This window comes from Pelophylax lessonae (assembly GCF_965119305.1).
Source record: "Pelophylax lessonae genome assembly, chromosome: 1".
Classification (NCBI taxonomy): Eukaryota; Metazoa; Chordata; class Amphibia; order Anura; family Ranidae; genus Pelophylax; species Pelophylax lessonae.
The window spans coordinates 416,011,387-416,032,877 of NC_138768.1; the positions used below are offsets into that span (position 1 = coordinate 416,011,387).

General features: G+C 45.4%; 1 protein-coding gene across 1 annotated transcript in view; it reads right to left on the bottom strand.

The window, feature by feature from the left end:
• CCDC171 (coiled-coil domain containing 171) overlaps positions 1–21,491 on the bottom strand; it is a 109,378-nt gene that overhangs the window by 21,134 nt on the left and 66,753 nt on the right. Inside the window, exon 18 of the mRNA XM_082275063.1 lies at positions 15,638–15,861. Within this exon, the coding sequence (XP_082131189.1) occupies positions 15,638–15,861 (224 nt within the window). The remainder of the gene's footprint in view (positions 1–15,637; positions 15,862–21,491) is intronic.

A 21,491-nucleotide genomic window follows, 5' to 3' on the forward strand; every position in this document is an offset into this window, starting at 1 on the left:
AACATCCAGGGAACCCAGGAAGGGGGCCCCAGACTAATTGGGGGCTGAATCTCTGACTCGGTATAGTGTGAACACAGCTCCCAGTTAGGGGCTAGAAAAGCATAGATCCACCAAAATACTTGCATAGTATATATAAAGACCTGAGAAAATGACTTTCTATTGACATACGAATATTTTTTGAAACAACAACTGATCAGATAGGAGAAGATCAGCCAAAAATTTTGAACCTGAGAAAACGTCTTGGGGATGGGCAGAAAAATAGAACCAATCCAAAAAATCATTACCCATTGGACATAACCGTCCAAAAACCGTGAGCGGAGATCCGGGCACCAAAGGCGCGGAAAGTCCAGGGGGACCAACCTCGCCTCGGGCGCACGGGCACCCGCAAAACGGCACATAGGGGACAAACCAACGGGAGAGGAGAGAGAAAGGTAAACAAGCAATATCAAGTAAATACGTCAGAAACATTTAAACCATCAGAATGTCTTTGCAGACACACTAGTGGGCACAGTCACCCCATGGTAAGGGAGCGACCACACCAGGGCAAGGGCACACCAGCGTCCAAGAAATCCAAGGGGTCACTTATGTGAAATTTAGTGTATCACCGGGAAAGTATTACTTAATAGTGGACATCCTTAGAAACCGCCATCTCTAAAAGGATTCTGTCATCTCCGTTGATCCCTTCTGGTAGCTGGGGTGGACCAGGATGGTGACGGCCTAGGGGTGTTCTGATGGCGGACTTCAGGGGCAGCTTCCAGGAGGCCTAGTTTGACTAGAAGCTCTTTTCCTTCAGCCAGGTTATATACCACGTAAACTGTAGCATTGTGAGGGACTGACAGCTTGAAGGGAAAGCCCCATCTGTATTGGATTCGGGCTGCTTGCAGCACAGAGGTGACCTCTTTCATTTTGCGCCACCTTTCGAATGTGTGGCCTGCGATATATCAGGATAGATCTGTATGCGCGTGCCCTCCATTAAGATGTTGGGAGTGTTTCTGGAAGCTTGCAAAATATCCTCCTTGATTAGGAAGTCTTTGAGACATAAAATGATGTCTCTTGGAGGCTTATCAGGAGGAGGTTTGGGGCGCAGAGCTCTGTGGATCCTGTCACAGGTGAAATCAGATTCCTGTTTGTCAGGCAGCAGGTCTGTGAAGAGCTTGGAAACTGCAGGGATCAAATCTGTAACCGTTTCAGGAATGCCTCTAAGGCGCAGGTTATTCCTGCGATTCCTGTTGTCAAGTCCTCCACCTGTGTTTGCAACAAGCTATAGTTATCAGAAAGCAGCTCAAAGTCCTTTCTAAGGTCATTATGGGCGATAGAAAGTTCGTCGTGCTTGGTCTCTAATAAATCTGTGCGGCCTCCCAAAGCGGCTATCTCCTGAGTTAAATGTATTAGTGGACTTGTGGATTTCAGTTTGAAACTTGTCTGCCAGTTTTTCATAGATAGCAGCAAACTCTGCATCCAAATCCGCCTTTGTGACAGCACATGAGTTCTCACAGGTCCCTGGTTGAGAGCTGGGAGGTGAAGGTGGATGTGCTGGTTCTGCCTGAGGCAATGGGAGGGACTGGGCGCCATCTTGCGACATCCTGGTGATTTCCTTCGTGCAGAGCAAATAGGTCGTCAGGGAGTGCTTTGGCGTGCCCCCCCCCCCCCCCGATTCTTTTTCTTGGCCGACGGCATGCACCAGGTGTTCCCCCGGGGGTGTTGAAAGTTGTGGGCAAGTATGAGCTAAATTGGCCCCGGGGATCCCACAGTTCCCTCTCCTCTCCGACGGAGCTGCACACTTAGCACCCGTCCATCTTAGCGATGAGCATTACGGCATTAATTTGCCGGGCAGGATGAGCAATGTGCTGCCTGTTTGATGTCTCTGTCCCCCTCTGCAGCCAAGATGGCTGACTGCTGTGCTTAAGGAGTTGTAGGGTTTGTTGTGGCCCTTCTATGGGGAGTGTGAGGAGATGGTGTGGGGACCGCTGGATGGGTGAAGGATGCTGCGGTATGGCTCCGGGCCTAGGCCAAGATGGCGGTCGCGGCCGTGGAGGAAGGAGCCCGCGTGTAGCCTGTGGGGCCCCGTGGGAGTGAAGGCTCGGCAACGGTGGAGCTGGCTAGAAGGCCGGGCAGTGTGTGGCGTTATTTGTGCCTACCTCCCTCTTCCCTGTCCGTCCTGGGTCTCTCTCCGAACGGCCGCCTCGAGGAATTCCGCGGCCGGATGCCGCTTTAGGCGAGTCCGCGGTCTCCGGTCACCACTAGGCCTCAACCGCCGATCCGCCCACGGTGATCCTATTCACAAAATTTTTGGCCCGATGGGATCACTAGAGGTTGGGGATGTTGGGTGAGAAGTTTGGTCCCAAAAGGAGCATCCAGAACCGAGGATTGACCCTGATTAGAACGTGGGGCCGGCGGAGCTCTCGTTGTATACGTCCGTCTCGGTCCTCTTCCGGTCACGCCCCCCCCCCCAGAAGATTACTTCTAAAACTACTTTTACATAAGTAGCCAAGGGTAAGGATTAGTGTTGAGCGAACACGGACTGTATTATTCGTGTTCGTACCGAATAATTGGATTTTTTGTACCCGAACACGGACACGGACACTTTACTGTATGTTCGGGTAAAAATCCGTGTTCGGTCGTTTTATTTCCGGGTTTTGCATGCTTTGGCGCTCTTTTCATGGCGGGCTTTCAACAGCCAATCAACAATCGTTTAACTGGTGTGCCTTAAGCCATCCCAGCCATGCCTGCAAATGTCTCAGTAGCTGTGATTGGCCGTCTGAAGCATGTGACCAAGTCTTTATAAGTTCGAGGCAGCCGCAGCGGCGTCATTATGCTGCTTAGATTCAGGGACAGAGCACACATCAACGTGCTGGCTGCTGATTAGGGAAAGATAGGCAGGAAAAAAACATTTGTGTCCGGATAGAATTGAGGGACAGGTCGGAGTGTTTAGGCAGGGCGAGTTGTAGGCATTTTAGGGATAGAGTCTGCTGAATTATATAGGGTCAGTGTCTTCTACAAACTACAATCGATATTGCTGTGTGGGGGGTGGGGTCTGCACTCAATCCTGATCTACGATCTCTTCTCAATCCTGTTAGGGACAGAGTCTGCTGAATTTTAGGGAAACTGTGTTCTACAAACTACAATCGATATTGCTGTGTGGTGTGGGATTGGAGATAGGCAGGTGTCAGTGATCCACATCCATTTTTCTGTGTGTGAGCTGCAGTGAACACAATCTTTTTGGGCTGCAGTGAACACAATCTTTTTGGGCTGCAGTGAACACAATCTTTTTGGGCTGCAGTGAACACAATCTTTTTGGGCTGCAGTGAACACAATCTTTTTGGGCTGCAGTGAACACAATCTTTTTGGGGTGCAGTGAACAAAATCTTTTTGGGGTGCAGTGAACACAATCCTTTTTGGTGTGCAGTGAACACAATCTTTGTGGGGTGCAGTGAACAAAATCCTTTGTGGGGTGCAGTGAACACAATCTTTTTGGGGTGCAGTGAACAAAATCCTTTTTGGGGTGCAGTGAACAACATCCTTTTTGGGGTGCAGTGAACACAATCTTTTTGGGGTGCAGTGAACAAAATCCTTTGTGGGGTGCAGTGAACACAATCTTTTTGGGGTGCAGTGAACACAATCTTTTTGGGGTGGAGTGAACAACATCCTTTTTGGGGTGCAGTGAACAAAATCCTTTTTGGGGTGCAGTGAACAAAATCATTTTTGGGGTGCAGTGAACACAATCTTTTTGGGGTGCAGTGAACACAATCTTTGTGGGGTGCAGTAAACACAATCTTTTTGGGGTGGAGTGAACAACATCCTTTTTGGGGTGCAGTGAACAACATCCTTTTTGGGGTGCAGTGAACACAATCTTTTTGGGGTGCAGTGAACACAATCTTTGTGGGGTACAGTGAACAGAATCTTTGTGGGGTGCAGTGAACACAATCTTTGGGGGGTACAGTGAACACAATCTTTGTGAGGTGCAGTGAACACAATCTTTGTGGGGTGCAGTGAACACAATCATTGTGGGGTGCAGTGAACTCAATCTTTGTGGGGTACAGTGAACACAATCTCATACTGAAGGTTTGAGGGTGCTGCCTGTTCCATACTCCCCCTACTCCTCATCTAGCCTTTTAGGGGTACAAACAATAGTAATTGGGGCCTAGTGTGGTTGTGTACGTGTGATATACATACACTTTTTTGGGATCATATTTTCTATTCCGCTATTTAATCAAAAACCTTTGGGGATCAGTTAAATTGGGGGATAGTCTGTGTTGGTACGTGTGAGAGAGATCCACCTTTCCAAGTTGTTGGGGTTCATCTCATACTTCTGAAGGTTTGAGGGTGCTGCCTGTTCCATACTCCCCCTACTCCTAGCCTTTTAGGGGTACAAACAATAGTAATTGGGGCCTAGTGTGGTTGTGTACGTGTGATATACATACACTTTTTTGGGATCATATTTTCTATTCCGCTATTTAATCAAAAACCTCTGGGGATCAGTTAAATTGGGGGATAGTCTGTGTTGGTACGTGTGAGAGAGATCCACCTTTCCAAGTTGTTGAGGTTCATCTCATACTTCTGAAGGTTTGAGGGTGCTGCCTGTTCCATACTCCCCCTACTCCTAGCCTTTTAGGGGTACAAACAATAGTAATTGGGGCCTAGTGTGGTTGTGTACGTGTGATATACATACACTTTTTTGGGATCATATTTTCTATTCCGCTATTTAATCAAAAACCTCTGGGGATCAGTTAAATTGGGGGATAGTCTGTGTTGGTACGTGTGAGAGAGATCCACCTTTCCAAGTTGTTGGGGTTCATCTCATACTTCTGAAGGTTTGAGGGTGCTGCCTGTTCCATACTCCCCCTACTCCTAGCCTTTTAGGGGTACAAACAATAGTAATTGGGGCCTAGTGTGGTTGTGTACGTGTGATATACATACACTTTTTTGGGATCATATTTTCTATTCCGCTATTTAATCAAAAACCTTTGGGGATCAGTTAAATTGGGGGATAGTCTGTGTTGGTACGTGTGAGAGAGATCCACCTTTCCAAGTTGTTGGGGTTCATCTCATACTTCTGAAGGTTTGAGGGTGCTGCCTGTTCCATACTCCCCCTACTCCTAGCCTTTTAGGGGTACAAACAATAGTAATTGGGGCCTAGTGTGGTTGTGTACGTGTGATATACATACACTTTTTTTGGATCATATTTTCTATTCCGCTATTTAATCAAAAACCTTTGGGGATCAGTTAAATTGGGGGATAGTCTGTGTTGGTACGTGTGAGAGAGATCCACCTTTCCAAGTTGTTGGGGTTCATCTCATACTTCTGAAGGTTTGAGGGTGCTGCCTGTTCCATACTCCCCCTACTCCTAGCCTTTTAGGGGTACAAACAATAGTAATTGGGGCCTAGTGTGGTTGTGTACGTGTGATATACATACACTTTTTTGGGATCATATTTTCTATTCCGCTATTTAATCAAAAACCTCTGGGGATCAGTTAAATTGGGGGATAGTCTGTGTTGGTACGTGTGAGAGAGATCCACCTTTCCAAGTTGTTGGGGTTCATCTCATACTTCTGAAGGTTTGAGGGTGCTGCCTGTTCCATACTCCCCCTACTCCTAGCCTTTTAGGGGTACAAACAATAGTAATTGGGGCCTAGTGTGGTTGTGTACGTGTGATATACATACACTTTTTTGGGATCATATTTTCTATTCCGCTATTTAATCAAAAACCTTTGGGGATCAGTTAAATTGGGGGATAGTCTGTGTTGGTACGTGTGAGAGAGATCCACCTTTCCAAGTTGTTGGGGTTCATCTCATACTTCTGAAGGTTTGAGGGTGCTGCCTGTTCCATACTCCCCCTACTCCTAGCCTTTTAGGGGTACAAACAATAGTAATTGGGGCCTAGTGTGGTTGTGTACGTGTGATATACATACACTTTTTTTGGATCATATTTTCTATTCCGCTATTTAATCAAAAACCTTTGGGGATCAGTTAAATTGGGGGATAGTCTGTGTTGGTACGTGTGAGAGAGATCCACCTTTCCAAGTTGTTGGGGTTCATCTCATACTTCTGAAGGTTTGAGGGTGCTGCCTGTTCCATACTCCCCCTACTCCTAGCCTTTTAGGGGTACAAACAATAGTAATTGGGGCCTAGAGTGGTTGTGTACGTGTGATATACATACACTTTTTTGGGATCATATTTTCTATTCCGCTATTTAATCAAAAACCTCTGGGGATCAGTTAAATTGGGGGATAGTCTGTGTTGGTACGTGTGAGAGAGATCCACCTTTCCAAGTTGTTGGGGTTCATCTCATACTTCTGAAGGTTTGAGGGTGCTGCCTGTTCCATACTCCCCCTACTCCTCATCTAGCCTTTTAGGGGTACAAACAATAGTAATTGGGGCCCAGTGTGGTTGTGTACGTGTGATATACATACACTTTTTTGGGATCATATTTTCTATTCCGCTATTTAATCAAAAACCTTTGGGGATCAGTTAAATTGGGGGATAGTCTGTGTTGGTACGTGTGAGAGAGATCCACCTTTCCAAGTTGTTGGGGTTCATCTCATACTTCTGAAGGTTTGAGGGTGCTGCCTGTTCCATACTCCCCCTACTCCTAGCCTTTTAGGGGTACAAACAATAGTAATTGGGGCCTAGTGTGGTTGTGTACGTGTGATATACATACACTTTTTTTGGATCATATTTTCTATTCCGCTATTTAATCAAAAACCTTTGGGGATCAGTTAAATTGGGGGATAGTCTGTGTTGGTACGTGTGAGAGAGATCCACCTTTCCAAGTTGTTGGGGTTCATCTCATACTTCTGAAGGTTTGAGGGTGCTGCCTGTTCCATACTCCCCCTACTCCTAGCCTTTTAGGGGTACAAACAATAGTAATTGGGGCCTAGTGTGGTTGTGTACGTGTGATATACATACACTTTTTTGGGATCATATTTTCTATTCCGCTATTTAATCAAAAACCTTTGGGGATCAGTTAAATTGGGGGATAGTCTGTGTCGGTACGTGTGAGAGAGATCCACCTTTCCAAGTTGTTGGGGTTCATCTCATACTTCTGAAGGTTTGAGGGTGCTGCCTGTTCCATACCCCCCCTACTCCTCATCTAGCCTTTTAGGGGTACAAACAATAGTAATTGGGGCCTAGTGTGGTTGTGTACGTGCGAGATACATACACTTTTTTTGATCATATTTCCTACTCCGCTATTCAATAAAAACCTTTGAGGATCAATTGAATTGCGGGATAGTCTGTGTCGGTACGTGTGAGAGAGATCCACCTTTCCAAGTTGTTGGGGTTCATCTCATACTTCTGAAGGTTTGAGGGTGCTGCCTGTTCCATACTCCCCCTACTCCTCATCTAGCCTTTTAGGGGTACAAACAATAGTAATTGGGGCCCAGTGTGGTTGTGTACGTGTGATATACATACACTTTTTTGGGATCATATTTTCTATTCCGCTATTTAATCAAAAACCTTTGGGGATCAGTTAAATTGGGGGATAGTCTGTGTTGGTACGTGTGAGAGAGATCCACCTTTCCAAGTTGTTGAGGTTCATCTCATACTTCTGAAGGTTTGAGGGTGCTGCCTGTTCCATACTCCCCCTACTCCTAGCCTTTTAGGGGTACAAACAATAGTAATTGGGGCCTAGTGTGGTTGTGTACGTGTGATATACATACACTTTTTTGGGATCATATTTTCTATTCCGCTATTTAATCAAAAACCTCTGGGGATCAGTTAAATTGGGGGATAGTCTGTGTTGGTACGTGTGAGAGAGATCCACCTTTCCAAGTTGTTGGGGTTCATCTCATACTTCTGAAGGTTTGAGGGTGCTGCCTGTTCCATACTCCCCCTACTCCTCATCTAGCCTTTTAGGGGTACAAACAATAGTAATTGGGGCCCAGTGTGGTTGTGTACGTGTGATATACATACACTTTTTTGGGATCATATTTTCTATTCCGCTATTTAATCAAAAACCTTTGGGGATCAGTTAAATTGGGGGATAGTCTGTGTCGGTACGTGTGAGAGAGATCCACCTTTCCAAGTTGTTGGGGTTCATCTCATACTTCTGAAGGTTTGAGGGTGCTGCCTGTTCCATACCCCCCCTACTCCTCATCTAGCCTTTTAGGGGTACAAACAATAGTAATTGGGGCCTAGTGTGGTTGTGTACGTGCGAGATACATACACTTTTTTTGATCATATTTCCTACTCCGCTATTCAATAAAAACCTTTGAGGATCAATTGAATTGCGGGATAGTCTGTGTCGGTACGTGTGAGAGAGATCCACCTTTCCAAGTTGTTGGGGTTCATCTCATACTTCTGAAGGTTTGAGGGTGCTGCCTGTTCCATACTCCCCCTACTCCTCATCTAGCCTTTTAGGGGTACAAACAATAGTAATTGGGGCCCAGTGTGGTTGTGTACGTGTGATATACATACACTTTTTTTGGATCATATTTTCTATTCCGCTATTTAATTTAACTGGGCCTCCATGCGAGACCTGTGTGCCTTGTTGCGCTGTTTTGAGTACTCCACCAACATGGCCAGTGGCAATGACGCCGTTCTCAGCTTAACTATCCCACTTCCATGCCTCCTTGAAAAAACAATTCGGGCGATGATGGAAGAGGATGTGGCACAGGATGAGGAGGAGGAGGAGGATGAAGAGGTAACATTTCCAAGGCTTTCAGGGCAGTCATTCGCAAGGGGCTCCGAGGGTGGGTTCCTGCACACGCAAACGCCAGGGACGCAATTGTCCAGCAGGGGCACAGTTCTGGAGGATGAGGAGGATGAGGAGGAGGAGGAGCTGGAGGAGGAGATGGAACCATGTTCACAGCAGGGTGGCACCCAGGCCAGCTCATGGCCATCACTGGTGCGTGGCTGGGGGGATACAGAGGACACGGACGATACACCTCCCACAGAGGACAGCCTTTCGTTGCCTCTGGGCAGCCTGGCACACATGAGCGATTACATGCTGCAGTGTCTCCACAACGACCGCCGAGGTGCCCACATTCTAACTTGTGCTGATTACTGGGTGGCCACGCTGCTGGATCCCCGTTACAAGGACAACGTACCGTCCTTAATTCACTCACTGGAGCGCGATCGCAAGATGCGCGAGTACAAGCGCACGCTGGTAGACGCCATGCTGCTGGCATTCCCATCTGACAGCGGGGCCACAGTGGAAGCACAAGGCAGAGGAGGAGGAGGAGGAGGTCGCCAACGCAACCAGGGCACCGCCAGCACCTCAGAAGGCAGGGTTAGCATGGCCGAAATGTGGAAAAGCTTTGTCAGCACGCCACAACAAACAGCAGCACCAGCAGCTCAGATGGAACGTCTTAGCAGGAGGCAGCATTTTACCAACATGGTGGAGCAGTATGTGTGCACACGCCTACATGTAGTGAATGACGGGTCTGCCCCCTTCAACTTCTGGGTCTCCAAATTGGGCACATGGCTTGAGCTTGCCCTTTACGCCTTGGAGGTGCTGGCGTGCCCTGCAGCCAGTGTATTATCTGAACGGGTATTTAGCACGGCTGGGGGCGTTATAACAGACAAGCGCAGCCGCCTGTCCAGAGACAATGTGGACAAGCTCACGTTCATTAAAATGAACCAGGCATGGATCCCACGGGACTTTTCCGTACCTTATGCAGAATAGCAATGGATACCGACCTTACCCACCCATTGTTCCATTTTTGCTCTCTCACTCTTTTGGGGTGTACCCTCATTTAAAATTTTTGAAAAGAAGCAGTGTTGGCTACCTCGTCCTCCTCCTCAGGGCCAGATTAATGTAGGGGCTATTGGAGCTGCAGCTCCAGGCCCCTACCTTTTATATAGGCCCCGGGTTGGCCATATTCACTGTTACCGCTCTTCTGTCACTTGTAAACACAGAAGTCTGGCTTCTATGCTCGCTTCCCCAGGCAGCACCCTCAGAACCTCCCCACACAGCGTGAAGGCCGGACAAGGAGGGACAGTTGGCGATGCATGGATGTGTTTATGGGCTTCAGAGACAGCATCCCATGTTGAATTAGGCATGCATGGCTGCACCCTTCCTCCTCTGGGTGCATGGCAAGGCACGGCCCTTAAGGCCCTTCAAAATCCTCAGCACCAAGCCCATGATGCTGTTAATCCGGCCCTGGTCCTCCTCCACCGCCGCTTCCACCTACACCGCCCATAGGTGTGCGCAGCCTATTGCATTAAGGTGTGCACCCCAAAGTTGAAATACACATGCATGTGTTTGCCAGCAGGGAGAGTAATGTATCGGGGCCATGTACCTGTAGGCAAGGAGAAATAGAGCAGAGCAGGTCCCAGGGAGATCTTTCCCATCTCCTCACTGGCAATGCTATGTGCCCTAGGTGATTAGGGTGTGCCCAGGCACACCCAGCACACCCTGTGCGCACGCCTATGTCACCGCTAGGCTTGTGACGGTATCAGATTTTCATGCTGCGATTAATTGATTAAGGTTTTGCCACGGTATACGGTATTATCACGGTATTCTATTATTAAATTTAAATTATTAAATTTCCACCTCACTTCAATTTCATTGCTGAATTTAGGGGCTTTGGTTCACTTATGCACATTATTATATAGTCAGTCAGTACAGACTCTGTGAACCAGGCCTAAAATAGGTCATCAAGCAGTGTCTGGCCTAACTGGTGATAACTGGTTCTGGCGCTCGGCTCCGATCCGATGGCCTGGTCATTAAGAGGGCAAATCCTTGTGGTCAAGAAGTGGTTAAACCTGAAGGAGGTGTTGTTTATAAATTACTTTACTATTGCTTTAGGCCTGGTTCACATGTATGCGGGTTGGTGGTTCACATTTGCACAGGCATAGCAGCCCATTGATTTGAATGGGCTGCTATGCCCTCATTTTCCGCAGAAAAAAGGTGCATGCAGCATTTTTTTAAAATTCAGTGGCCTTGAAATCCATCCTGCTTTTGCACCATGCGACTAACCTGCAGTTCCTGCTCTGGCAAGCTTTCTGCATTTTTTGTATACGTGGGCACGGCATTTAAAAATAAACAGTTTGCGTGTGCAGCAACGGCAGGTAAGTCGCATGGTGCAAAAGAAGGATGGATTTCATGGCCACTGCATTTTTTTAAATTCTGCATGCACCTTTTTTCAGCTGAAAACGCAGGCATAGCAGCTCAAGCCCATTCACATCAATGGGCTGCTATGCCTGTGCAAATGTGGGCCCCCAACCCGCATACATGTGAACCAGGCCTAAAGCAATAGTAAAGTCATTAATTGGTTAAACCTGCAGGAGGACCGGTGTTTTTATCTATTAATGACTTTACTATTGCTTTAGGCCTGGTTCACATGTATGCGGGTTGGGGGCCCACATTTGCACAGGCATAGCAGCCCATTGATGTGAATGGGCTTGAGCTGCTATGCCTGCGTTTTCAGCTGAAAAAAGGTGCATGCAGAATTTAAAAAAATGCAGTGGCCATGAAATCCATCCTTCTTTTGCACCATGCGACTTACCTGCCGTTGCTGCACACGCAAACTGTTTATTTTTAAATGCCGTGCCCACGTATACAAAAAATGCAGAAAGCTTGCCAGAGCAGGAACTGCAGGTTAGTCGCATGGTGCAAAAGCAGGATGGATTTCAAGGCCACTGAATTTAAAAAAAATGCTGCATGCACCTTTTTTCTGCGGAAAATGAGGGCATAGCAGCCCGTTCAAATCAATGGGCTGCTATGCCTGTGCAAATGTGGGCCGCCAACCCGCATACATGTGAACCGCCAACCCGCATACATGTGAACCACCAACCCGCATACATGTGAACCAGGCCTAAAGCAATAGTAAAGTCATTAATAGATAAAAACACCGGTCCTCCTGCAGGTTTAACCACTTCTGGATCGCAAGGATTTGCCCCTTTAAAGACCAGGCCATCGGATCAGAGCGCCAGGACCAGTCATCACCAGGTAGGCCAGACACTGCTTGATGGCTATATAATAATGTAATGTGGGCTGCTAGGCGTGTGTGTGTGTATATATATATTTATTAGAGCTGCACGATTCTGGCCAAAATGAGAATCACGATTTTTTAGCTTGGAATAAAGATCACGATTCTCTCACGATTCTCTGTGTAACAAAAAAAAAAAAAAATTGGGATAACTTTACTGTTACGTTTTTTTTTTTTTTTTTATTCATTAAAGTCTAATCATTGCGTTTGAAAGACTGCTGCGCAAATACAGTGTGACATAAAATATTACAACAATCGCCATTTTATTCTGTAGGGTCTCTGCTAAAAAAATATATAAAATGTTTGGGGGTTCTAAGTACTTTTCTAGCAAAAAAAAAACTGATTTTAACTTGCAAACAGCAAGTGTCAGAAAAAGATCCAGTCTTTAAGAGGTTAAACTTCCTTTCTCCCTGGCAGAGGGAAGGAAAAGATACAAATGTAATCATTTTTGTTTATAGTTAGGAGACTTAATGCTGAAAGGTGTTAGCTGAGTGAGTGAATGAGTCATCCAGCTCACTGAAATGTATCAATTCACAAGTCAGGCAGACTTGACAGAGAAACTCGGTATTTTAAAAATGCCACAATAACAATACCGTGGCTATGCAATACCGCGATATATCGAATTACCGAAAACCGGCATATGTCTAGTCACCGCCACATCCACCACCACCTCAACCTCCCTCCTACTCCATATGGGCCTCGTCCTTCAGAGATGAAGAAGAACATTGTTTTATTTTTCTGTTTTTTTTTGTTGTTTTAAGTTATTTCCCTATCCACATTTGTTTGCAGAGCACTTGCCATGCTCTTAATTACGTTTTGCTGCCATTTGCAGCACTCTAGCCCTTTCCTTTGGTGTTTTAGAGCCATTTTAGTGCCTTAAAGTTCGGGTCCCCATTGACTTCAATGGGGTTCGGTGTCCGGGAAAAGTTCGGTAAAAGTCCGGGACACGGACCCGGACTTTTTTTTAAAGTTCGGCCGAACCCGTCGAACACGGACATCTAGGTGTTCGCTCAACCCTAGTAAGGATCAGTAGTAGAATCTTGCCAGCAGAGCTAAATGCCGAAAGCACAGAGTGCGAGTAAACAGTGGCAGCTGTCAATGGTGGTATTCAGATTTATATTCTCTACAAAACAATGGCAAGTCCCATCACCGTTTCTTTTTAATTGCTCATTTTTGCTCTTATGTATCAACAGAGCCCCTGGCGGACGCAGACAGTGTGCAAAATGAATCAGTAAGATCCAGCATGCAAGTATAGCAGAGACAGATGTAAATTTCCCCCAAATTAGAGGTATGCCCCAACTAAGAAATTAAAGTGGAAGTTCAGGCAAAATCTAACCAACGCTAAACCTGCTCTCTGCCACATTCTAAACCATATCTATCTAACCCTGTAAAGCAAAAATCGCTATACTTACCTATTTTGCAGTCAATCCGGTCCGGTCCCAGCATCAGCAGTGGCTTCAGTGTAGAGACGGGTGTAGGAGAGTTCACAGACAATGGAATCCCCATATAGTACCTCTAAGGGTGACGTCATTTCCCAGCCATTTCACAGCCATTGTTGGTCCTTTCCTGCACACAGCTTCCGCCGCTGGAAAAGGGCCCAGATCGGCTGCAGAAAAGGTAAGTACAGCGATTTTTGCTTTACAGAGTTAGATAGATTAGGTTTAGAATGTGGCACAGAGCAGGTTTAATGTTCGTTAGTTTTTGTCTGGACTTACACTTTAGCCTCTTCATATGGAAAATCTCTCTTTACCCTAGTAATATAATAGGGCGGTGTTCTGATGTGATGTTGTATGGAAGGCTGCATCTCCCCACTCAGACACATCTTGAGACCAGCTTCAGCTAGGTAATCTGGCTACCTGTAATGTTGGGCTCTAAACAAGGAGTCAGACCAGATACAGTGGAATACCCCTTTGTGCTCATCAAAATGAGTATCAGGCCAGCTTCCTGTGGGACTATGAAATAGCAGCAAGGGACCATAGCTACTCTCCGTGGACAGAGCAGGAACTTTATTTTTATCCACTTCCAGCTGCTGGTTGTCTGCTCATGAGACCAGCCTGCCTGCAATGGCTCACCAAAGTTGAGTATAAATGCAGGGTTTGGAGGATAGCCACAGTAAGTTGACTCCCAAAGACATTGGTTCTCACAATACAGTGTGTGTTAGCTCCTGTAAAAAGAGGCCTGTGTGACTTTTATGGAATTTAAAAGTGAACTATTGACTTATAAACTAGCCAAAGCCCATAGCCTCCTGCTCAGATCTTTAGATCATAAAAGAATGCAAGCTCTGGGACAGGCATCCTGTGAGACACCAGAGCAGCCAATCCAACACTAGATCCTGATGTGGAGAGTGTCAGATTCTAGGACCAGTGTAGGGCTATAAAGAAGTGACACACTGTGGGGAATGTGGATGTTGTACAGATTACTCCCCCCCCCCTCCAAGCGCTCTCACAGGATGCAGTGACTCTATGAATAGGGAAAAATAGCAGAGCATTGTGTGTGTCTGGTAGTTTTAGCAGACCCTGTCCAATTGAGGCCTGTATTTCTGCCTCCTGCCAGGCTGCTTGGGGAGTGGCACTAGAACAAACCAACCTGAATGAAGCTGGGTGTTTTAGGGATGTGGGTGCTTGACATACACGGTCGGCTCAAAATAAATCCCCAGTGCCAAAACACACAGCACATGCACACAATACAAATATCCACACCCTCATGCGTGTGCACAAGTAGTATCTGCATCACAGTCCCAGCCAAAGAGAAAATGTAGGGAAATGTGGAATGGCGGTAGAGCCTAACAGAGCCCAACAGCCAGAAGGGCAGCAATAGGCCCTGAGTGAGACACAAGCAGCTGAAACGCTGTCGAGGAAAATTATCAGACACTATGAACAAAAATTCTCCCCTCTCAACTGGGATATCACCAAACTCACTGACAGTCTGGAAAGGTGGCCGAGGAGATAAAAATGGTGGCTACAGTACAAGAGACAGTTTTCGGCCTCTGCACAAGACACACAAAGCTCTAGCACAATTAAAAAAAAAAAAGAAAAAACACCTCTTAATCCAGTCACACACTGCAGAATCCTCACTGGCCTGATTTATAGCCATCTCCTGTGAAAATTAACACAGATCAGGTTATACATTTTCACATTATGTCATGGGCCTGGTCCCGACATTCAACCAGGAATCCCCAGACAATACATGCCTGGCTTGAAATGTAAAGTCCTGTGAAAGCTAGAACACAGACTGTTATCAGTGGAAGAGCAGGATTATCATATCATAATAAAAACTGGGAAAACCTGTGCATGATGGACTGGCAAGACTTCCAGGATTTAATTTATTTGGTACAAATCTACCAGTGCATGATTGCCGACTAGAGAGACTTCAAGGATTTCAAAAATATATGACATGAATCTACCAGCAGCTATTATTAGTAGTAAATTCTTGCAAGGAAGAGCATCAGCAGAGCTGGAGAAAGCAAATCTGCTCTCCTGAGGACACTAGCAAAAACAGACATGATGGTTGTGGGCAGGGTTGTCCTGTGCTGACCAAATTCTTTTTGTTTTTGTTTCCAGTGGTCATTTCTCCTGCTCCTGTAGGCAGAGCAGTGTAACCCAACAGTCACAGACATCTAAGAAATAATGAGTTCCTCAATGTACCATAAAGAAATTCAGTGTAATTCCTACTGACCACTAAGTACACAGGATGTGATGCCATACCTTAACTGGAGTGGTATTTGTAATGCCCACATTTGGTGTCTGGCCAATGATCTTGTGAAGACCACAAGCGAGTCTGTAAGCTAAGGAATCAGAATCTATGTAAACTGAATGCCTGTCAAAGGCCACAGTCCTATATTCCATTTCTACATTCAGTTTCTTAATCAGCTTTGAGAAGCAATTTCTGGCTGCATTAATTATCTGTCTTTCAGAGGTACAATTCAGATCTAAAAGAGAAATAAAATGGGATTAATATTACTTCATATACTTACCAAAGATATGATTTGTACTAAAAAGCTACACCACAAATAAACTATTGATTCACAGTATGACTGATTAAAGAGAGGCCAATATTGCAAAAGTGTCATATTCTGGCAACAGTATGTAATTAATTGATGGTATAATAATATTTAGTAAATTAGTTGCATTTTGTTTTTATTTCACATGCTATTTTTCCCAGCATTTACCTGCAGACCAAGCTGTCCAGCAGACATAACAGTAATAGGGCTTGGAATAAACAAGAACACTGAAGAAATGATCTAAACAGCTGGAGCTGAAATCGCAGAATAAAATATTGTTGTAAGCAGCCTTGGTAGCGTGTTATATTTTGTGTCAACCCACATCACTGCCACTTTTATGGACCAATGTGTAAATGTGGAAAAAATATATAAATGTATGTGAAAAAATTGGATTTTTGTACTTACCATTAAATCCATTTCTCTGAGTTCATAGACAGACACAGCACTCCATAAATCATAACTACTGAGTTATATTGCCTCCTCCAGGAGCAGGATTAGGCATAACAAAAAACACCTGGCTAAGACCATGGGCCATCCTCAGCTTGGCATTAAATCCCCCTCTCTGCTCTAGGTAATCAGTTTAGTAGCAAGCAGTATTAGAAGTATCTGAACTCCATTGAGGGGTGGATGCTGTGTCCATCGATGAAATGGATTTTATGGTAAGTACATAAATCCCATTTTTTTTCTTCCGTTCATCGACGGACACAGCGCTCCATTAATTTATAACTACTGGGACGTCCAAAAGCAGTGCCAAAAGGAAAATGAGGGGTAGGGAAAATAACCAAAGACTAAACATAAGAGCCTTAACCAGGTCACAGGAGCCTCGTCTGAAAAATAAAAGTTTAAAGAAAAACACCCCTCAAGAGGGAACAGCCCCTCTTAAACAGCAGCCTACAAAACTTTGCGGCCAAAAGAAGCATCTGCAGATGCCTAAGTATCTACCTTATACAATTATGTGAAGGTATGCACCAACGACCAAGTGGCCGTCTTGCAAACTTGCGACATTGATGCCTGATGACGGAAGGCCCAAGAAGCACTCATCGTACAAGTAGAATGTGCCATGACAGGGAAAGGTGGAACCTGACCTTTAATGGAATTACTGTCTGTCTGATCCATCTTGAGATGGTAGCCGAAGAAGCGGCCAGCTCTTTTCTTGGTCTGTCCGTAACCACAAAAAGCGAGTCTGACCTCCGAAAGGACTCAGTAGCTGCCAGATACACCCGAATCCCACGAACCACATCCAAGATATGCAAAGCAAATTCCTTGGGATGACCTGGCTTGGGACACAAGGAAGGCAACACAATGTCCTCATTCAAATGGAAGTCAGAGACAACTTTGGGCAGGAATGATGGACAGGGACGAAGAACCATTTCATCCCTATGGACCACTAAATAGGGACTGCGACAGGAGAATGACGGCAATTCCGATGTCCTGTGGGCGGAGGGAAGAATGTCATCTTCTGGGATAATGTAGGCAAGGGAATCTCCCAAATATTCTCAAATGGAGGTTTCTGGAGAACCAAAAGTACTAAATTTAAATCCCATGCTGGCAAAAGAGACCATACAGATGGAGCCACATGTCGAACCCCCTGAATGAAGGTACGAACTAAAGCGTGCATGGCTAGGGGTCGCTGAAAGAAGATTGCCAGGGCAGACACCTGGCCCTTGATGGTACTCAGGGCCAACTGATCAATGCCCTGTTGAAGAAAGGTTAAGATGGGAAATGGTTGTCATCAGCTACAGCATGCTGCCAGGATCTTCCCAGTGCCCTCTGCAACGCTGAACCCTCTGCAAGGGGACCCTCTCCTGAGGGTAGAACACACATTAGGGGAGAATCTGCTGCACACTCTGCACTGGGACCCCCCTGCACTATACCTCCACTGCAAACAGTGGGGCATGAACCTAGGGGTCTCCTACACTGGGACCCCCTCCAGACTACCAGGGCAGGACACACTTTTCCAGGGCCCTTACAGAGTGGGGATAGCGGGGGAGACCCCAAGGGGTCTCCGCTGCATCCTCTGTCCTGGGACCCCCACCAGACTCCAGACAGGGGGGAAAGGGAGAGGGGGAAGCCCAGATCACTGAGGGATATTAAAGGATGGGAGGAGGGAACCTGCAGGCAGGCCTGACCGTCCCTGGAGGTTACCTGCGTCCACCCAAAAAAAAAAAGAAAACGCCAAAAGGGGAGGGGGGGGTACTGTACTTTCCCTTCCATGGTGCGGGTAAAGCTCCAGACAGAATCCTTGCCACCAAAGTAGGGGAGCTGTCGGTCAAGGGACCGCTGCGACTCAGACCCAAGCCCGGTCATATGTGACCCTGTGAGATGTTTAACCCATGGGCCAGCCTCTGTCCATGAGGCTATGTCGCAGCTGACCTAGCGCGTAGCTGCGGTCTGCACACGCTCGCTGGCTGGGCTGAGGGGACCACTTGATCTAGATTATCCAGCCCGTCGCCCAGCCCGGCAGTTGACTATAGATCTCCTGAGAGAAAAAACAAAAAAGATGTAAGGAAGAAAAAAATTGCTAGAACCAGATATCCCAGCCGGGAGCCTAGGTCCTTACACCTGACTAGACAGATTAAAACTGATTACCTAGAGCAACAGAGGAGTGTTATATACCAAGCTGAGGACGGCCCATGGGCGTAGCCAGGTTTTTTTTTGTTCTACTTAGTCCTACTCTTAAAGGAGGCAATACAACCCAGTAGTTATGATTTATGGAGCGCTGTGTCCGTCGATGAACGAAAGAGAAATATCATTTTTAACTTCCCTGTAAAATTTTGCTTGGAGTACATTACAGGCTGGGTTATGCAGCTGCCTTCAGCTGACTGGAAACTGGCAAACAAAAGCTGTAAGGACAGACCCAGCAGAACCTATCCCTTTCTCAGCAAGCCTCAGTTTTTTAGCAAGCAAGCAAAAAAGAAGTAAAAACATATGAACAGAGGAGAGGGACCTGTGACTTTTAATGTACTTCAAGAAAGGGATTTTTACAGGCAAGTCAAACAAGCTATACACAACAGGACACAGGATTTTAGGCAATAGGGATGTCCAAAAGCAATGCAACTAAGAGGAAAGCAACACAGCAACAAACAAGAACAGGCCCACAAAAACAAACACAGAACAGAGGGCTCAACACTCCGAGAGCTGGTTCACATAAGGATGTGCACAGGAATGCGCTGCATGCTCCTGTGCAATTTAGATGTGGTTCAGTGCAGTGCAATTTGAGTCGATTCATTTTGAATGGACTTAAATCACATTGCACCAAAAGAAGTACAAGCACTACTTTTGGAATTCACTGTACCCTGATTGCATGGGACTTCTGTACTATGAAAGCCAATGCAGGCAAAGACTCTACTTTTGTGACCTGCGTTTCAGTGCAGTGCAATTTTAAGCCCATTCAAAATGAATTGACTCAATCACATTGCACCAAAAGTAGTACAAGCACTACTTTTGGAAATCACTGTACCCGGATTGCATGGTACTTCTGTACTATGAGAGCCAATGCAGGCAAAGACTCTACTTTTGTGACCTGCGTTTGAGTACACACACTGCAGATCACATCTGCAGTCTGTTTTCAACGCAGTTTGGAAAACACGCACAGAACGCGGGTTTCCACGCCGTGTTCTGGTGTGAACAGGGCCAGAGCAGCTTGAAGCATCTAATGCCTGAAACTGTAGTGAAGCTCCAAAAATCATCACTTAAACCAAAGAATCCTTCACGTATATGTTGAAAGCTCATATTTTCTTTAAAGGAGAGTGTTTGGTAGTCTGTCTGCAAAGTAATGTAAAGCAACAAGCTAATGGTGGGCAGATTGTACTTTATGAATAAACCCAAGATCTCAGGCCATGTTCTTGGACCAGACAGCCTCCAAGGTCTGACAGACTGGCATGGTGGCAACAGCAGGCTGCATTGCAGATCAACAAGAGAAAAAAAGGTCTTAGGCTGCATTCACACTTGATCATAGCGTTTTACCGCAATTTTTACCGCGATTTTTAGGCGTTTTTTTCAGGCGTTTTTGGAGGCAGCCATTGACATCTATCAAAAACGCTGGTAATCAGCCCAAAAAGAAGCTCATGTACTTTTTTCAGCTACAGGCGTTTTGCAAAACGCTCAGAAGTGAACAGGGGCCATTTAAATGAATGGGGCTTTACTTGTTGGGCGTTTTGGAACGTTTTTTTAGTGTTTTTGGAGCTGAAAAACACTCAAAAACACCCAGGTGTGAATGGAGCCTAAAGGAGGTCTTCAAACTGCTTAGTGTTCCTTGAACACTAAAACATCCTCAACAGGATCTGTAAGAGTTTTGTTAAAGCAGGAAATGGCTGGATCCATGACAGGGACCATCCATTTTCCAAGGAACCCCTTCTCAATAGAATATTGCTAAACAAAGCATTTGGGATGGATAAAGATTTTTTCCAGGTTAGGTCAGTCACTATACAAGACAGGCTTCAAGTGTAAGACATCTTTAAAACACCAACACTGGCAACTTTTGACTGGGTCAACACAGACTGCCCTAGGTCAAGACAGGAATATACTGCATCAATTATGACTGAAATAAAATCCTCCTACTTGGGAAAGATTTGAGCAGATTGTATTTTCTCCTGAGCAAACTACTCAGAGTCAGATGGGGAGCCCTCATCTTCAGAGCATAGAGGAGAATCAGAGATGGACTATGGAGGAGAGGCAGAGGGAGCTCATTTGCATCCTCTGCGATCCAAGGCACGAAACAGCAGATAGCCTTTCCATAAAATCAGGATTAAAAATAGTGAGTACTGATTGAGAGAGTGAAGTTCTACTTTAAGAAAAAATAATTTAATATACTCCCATATCTTGTACAATCTTTGAAATGTAATAAAAATGTATTGAACGCAAGAAAAAGGAATTTATAAAAGGATTACCATCATTCATGATTACAATGCAAGGGTTTTTTTAGAATATTAAAGTGTATTTCCACTTTCGTAGACAAAATTGAGAAAACCCTGCTATATGTTTGTTATGTGTTTCCATTCACAGCATGCCTAAAACATTTATTTTTTTAAATATTTCCTATCTTTTAGATGTTTCACAGGATGAGGTGTCATGGCTAATTGCAAGCTTTTGTGTTAAAGTGAGCCTGTCACAAGTCTTTCCTCATTAACATACAATGCAAGGAGCCCAGCCTTTACACCTTTAACCTTTTGTTAGGACAGAGTGTTCAACTCTAGGTACAACAAATAATGAAGATTTTCCTGCACAGTACAGACAGGTTAATTATAACAAACACAGCTGACCAGTTCCCTCATAAACAAAGATATTTTTTTTCCTTGCTGGAGGGTTTAGAATAAAGCATCTAAAAACGCCAAGGTGTGATCTTTAAATATTTTTTAAGTTGTGCTAGGTGAAAGGGGATATGTAACAAATAAAAATAGCCAGTTATCCCAATTTGACTGCAAAAGCGTAATAATGCTTAAATGGTACCTGTGTTTTAAATAATAAGGACGCAGATTCATTTAACCACCCACCAATCTAACGTACCCCCAATCCCTAGCCAACCGCAGTAATAGCTAGACTCCAGCAAGCAAAATCAC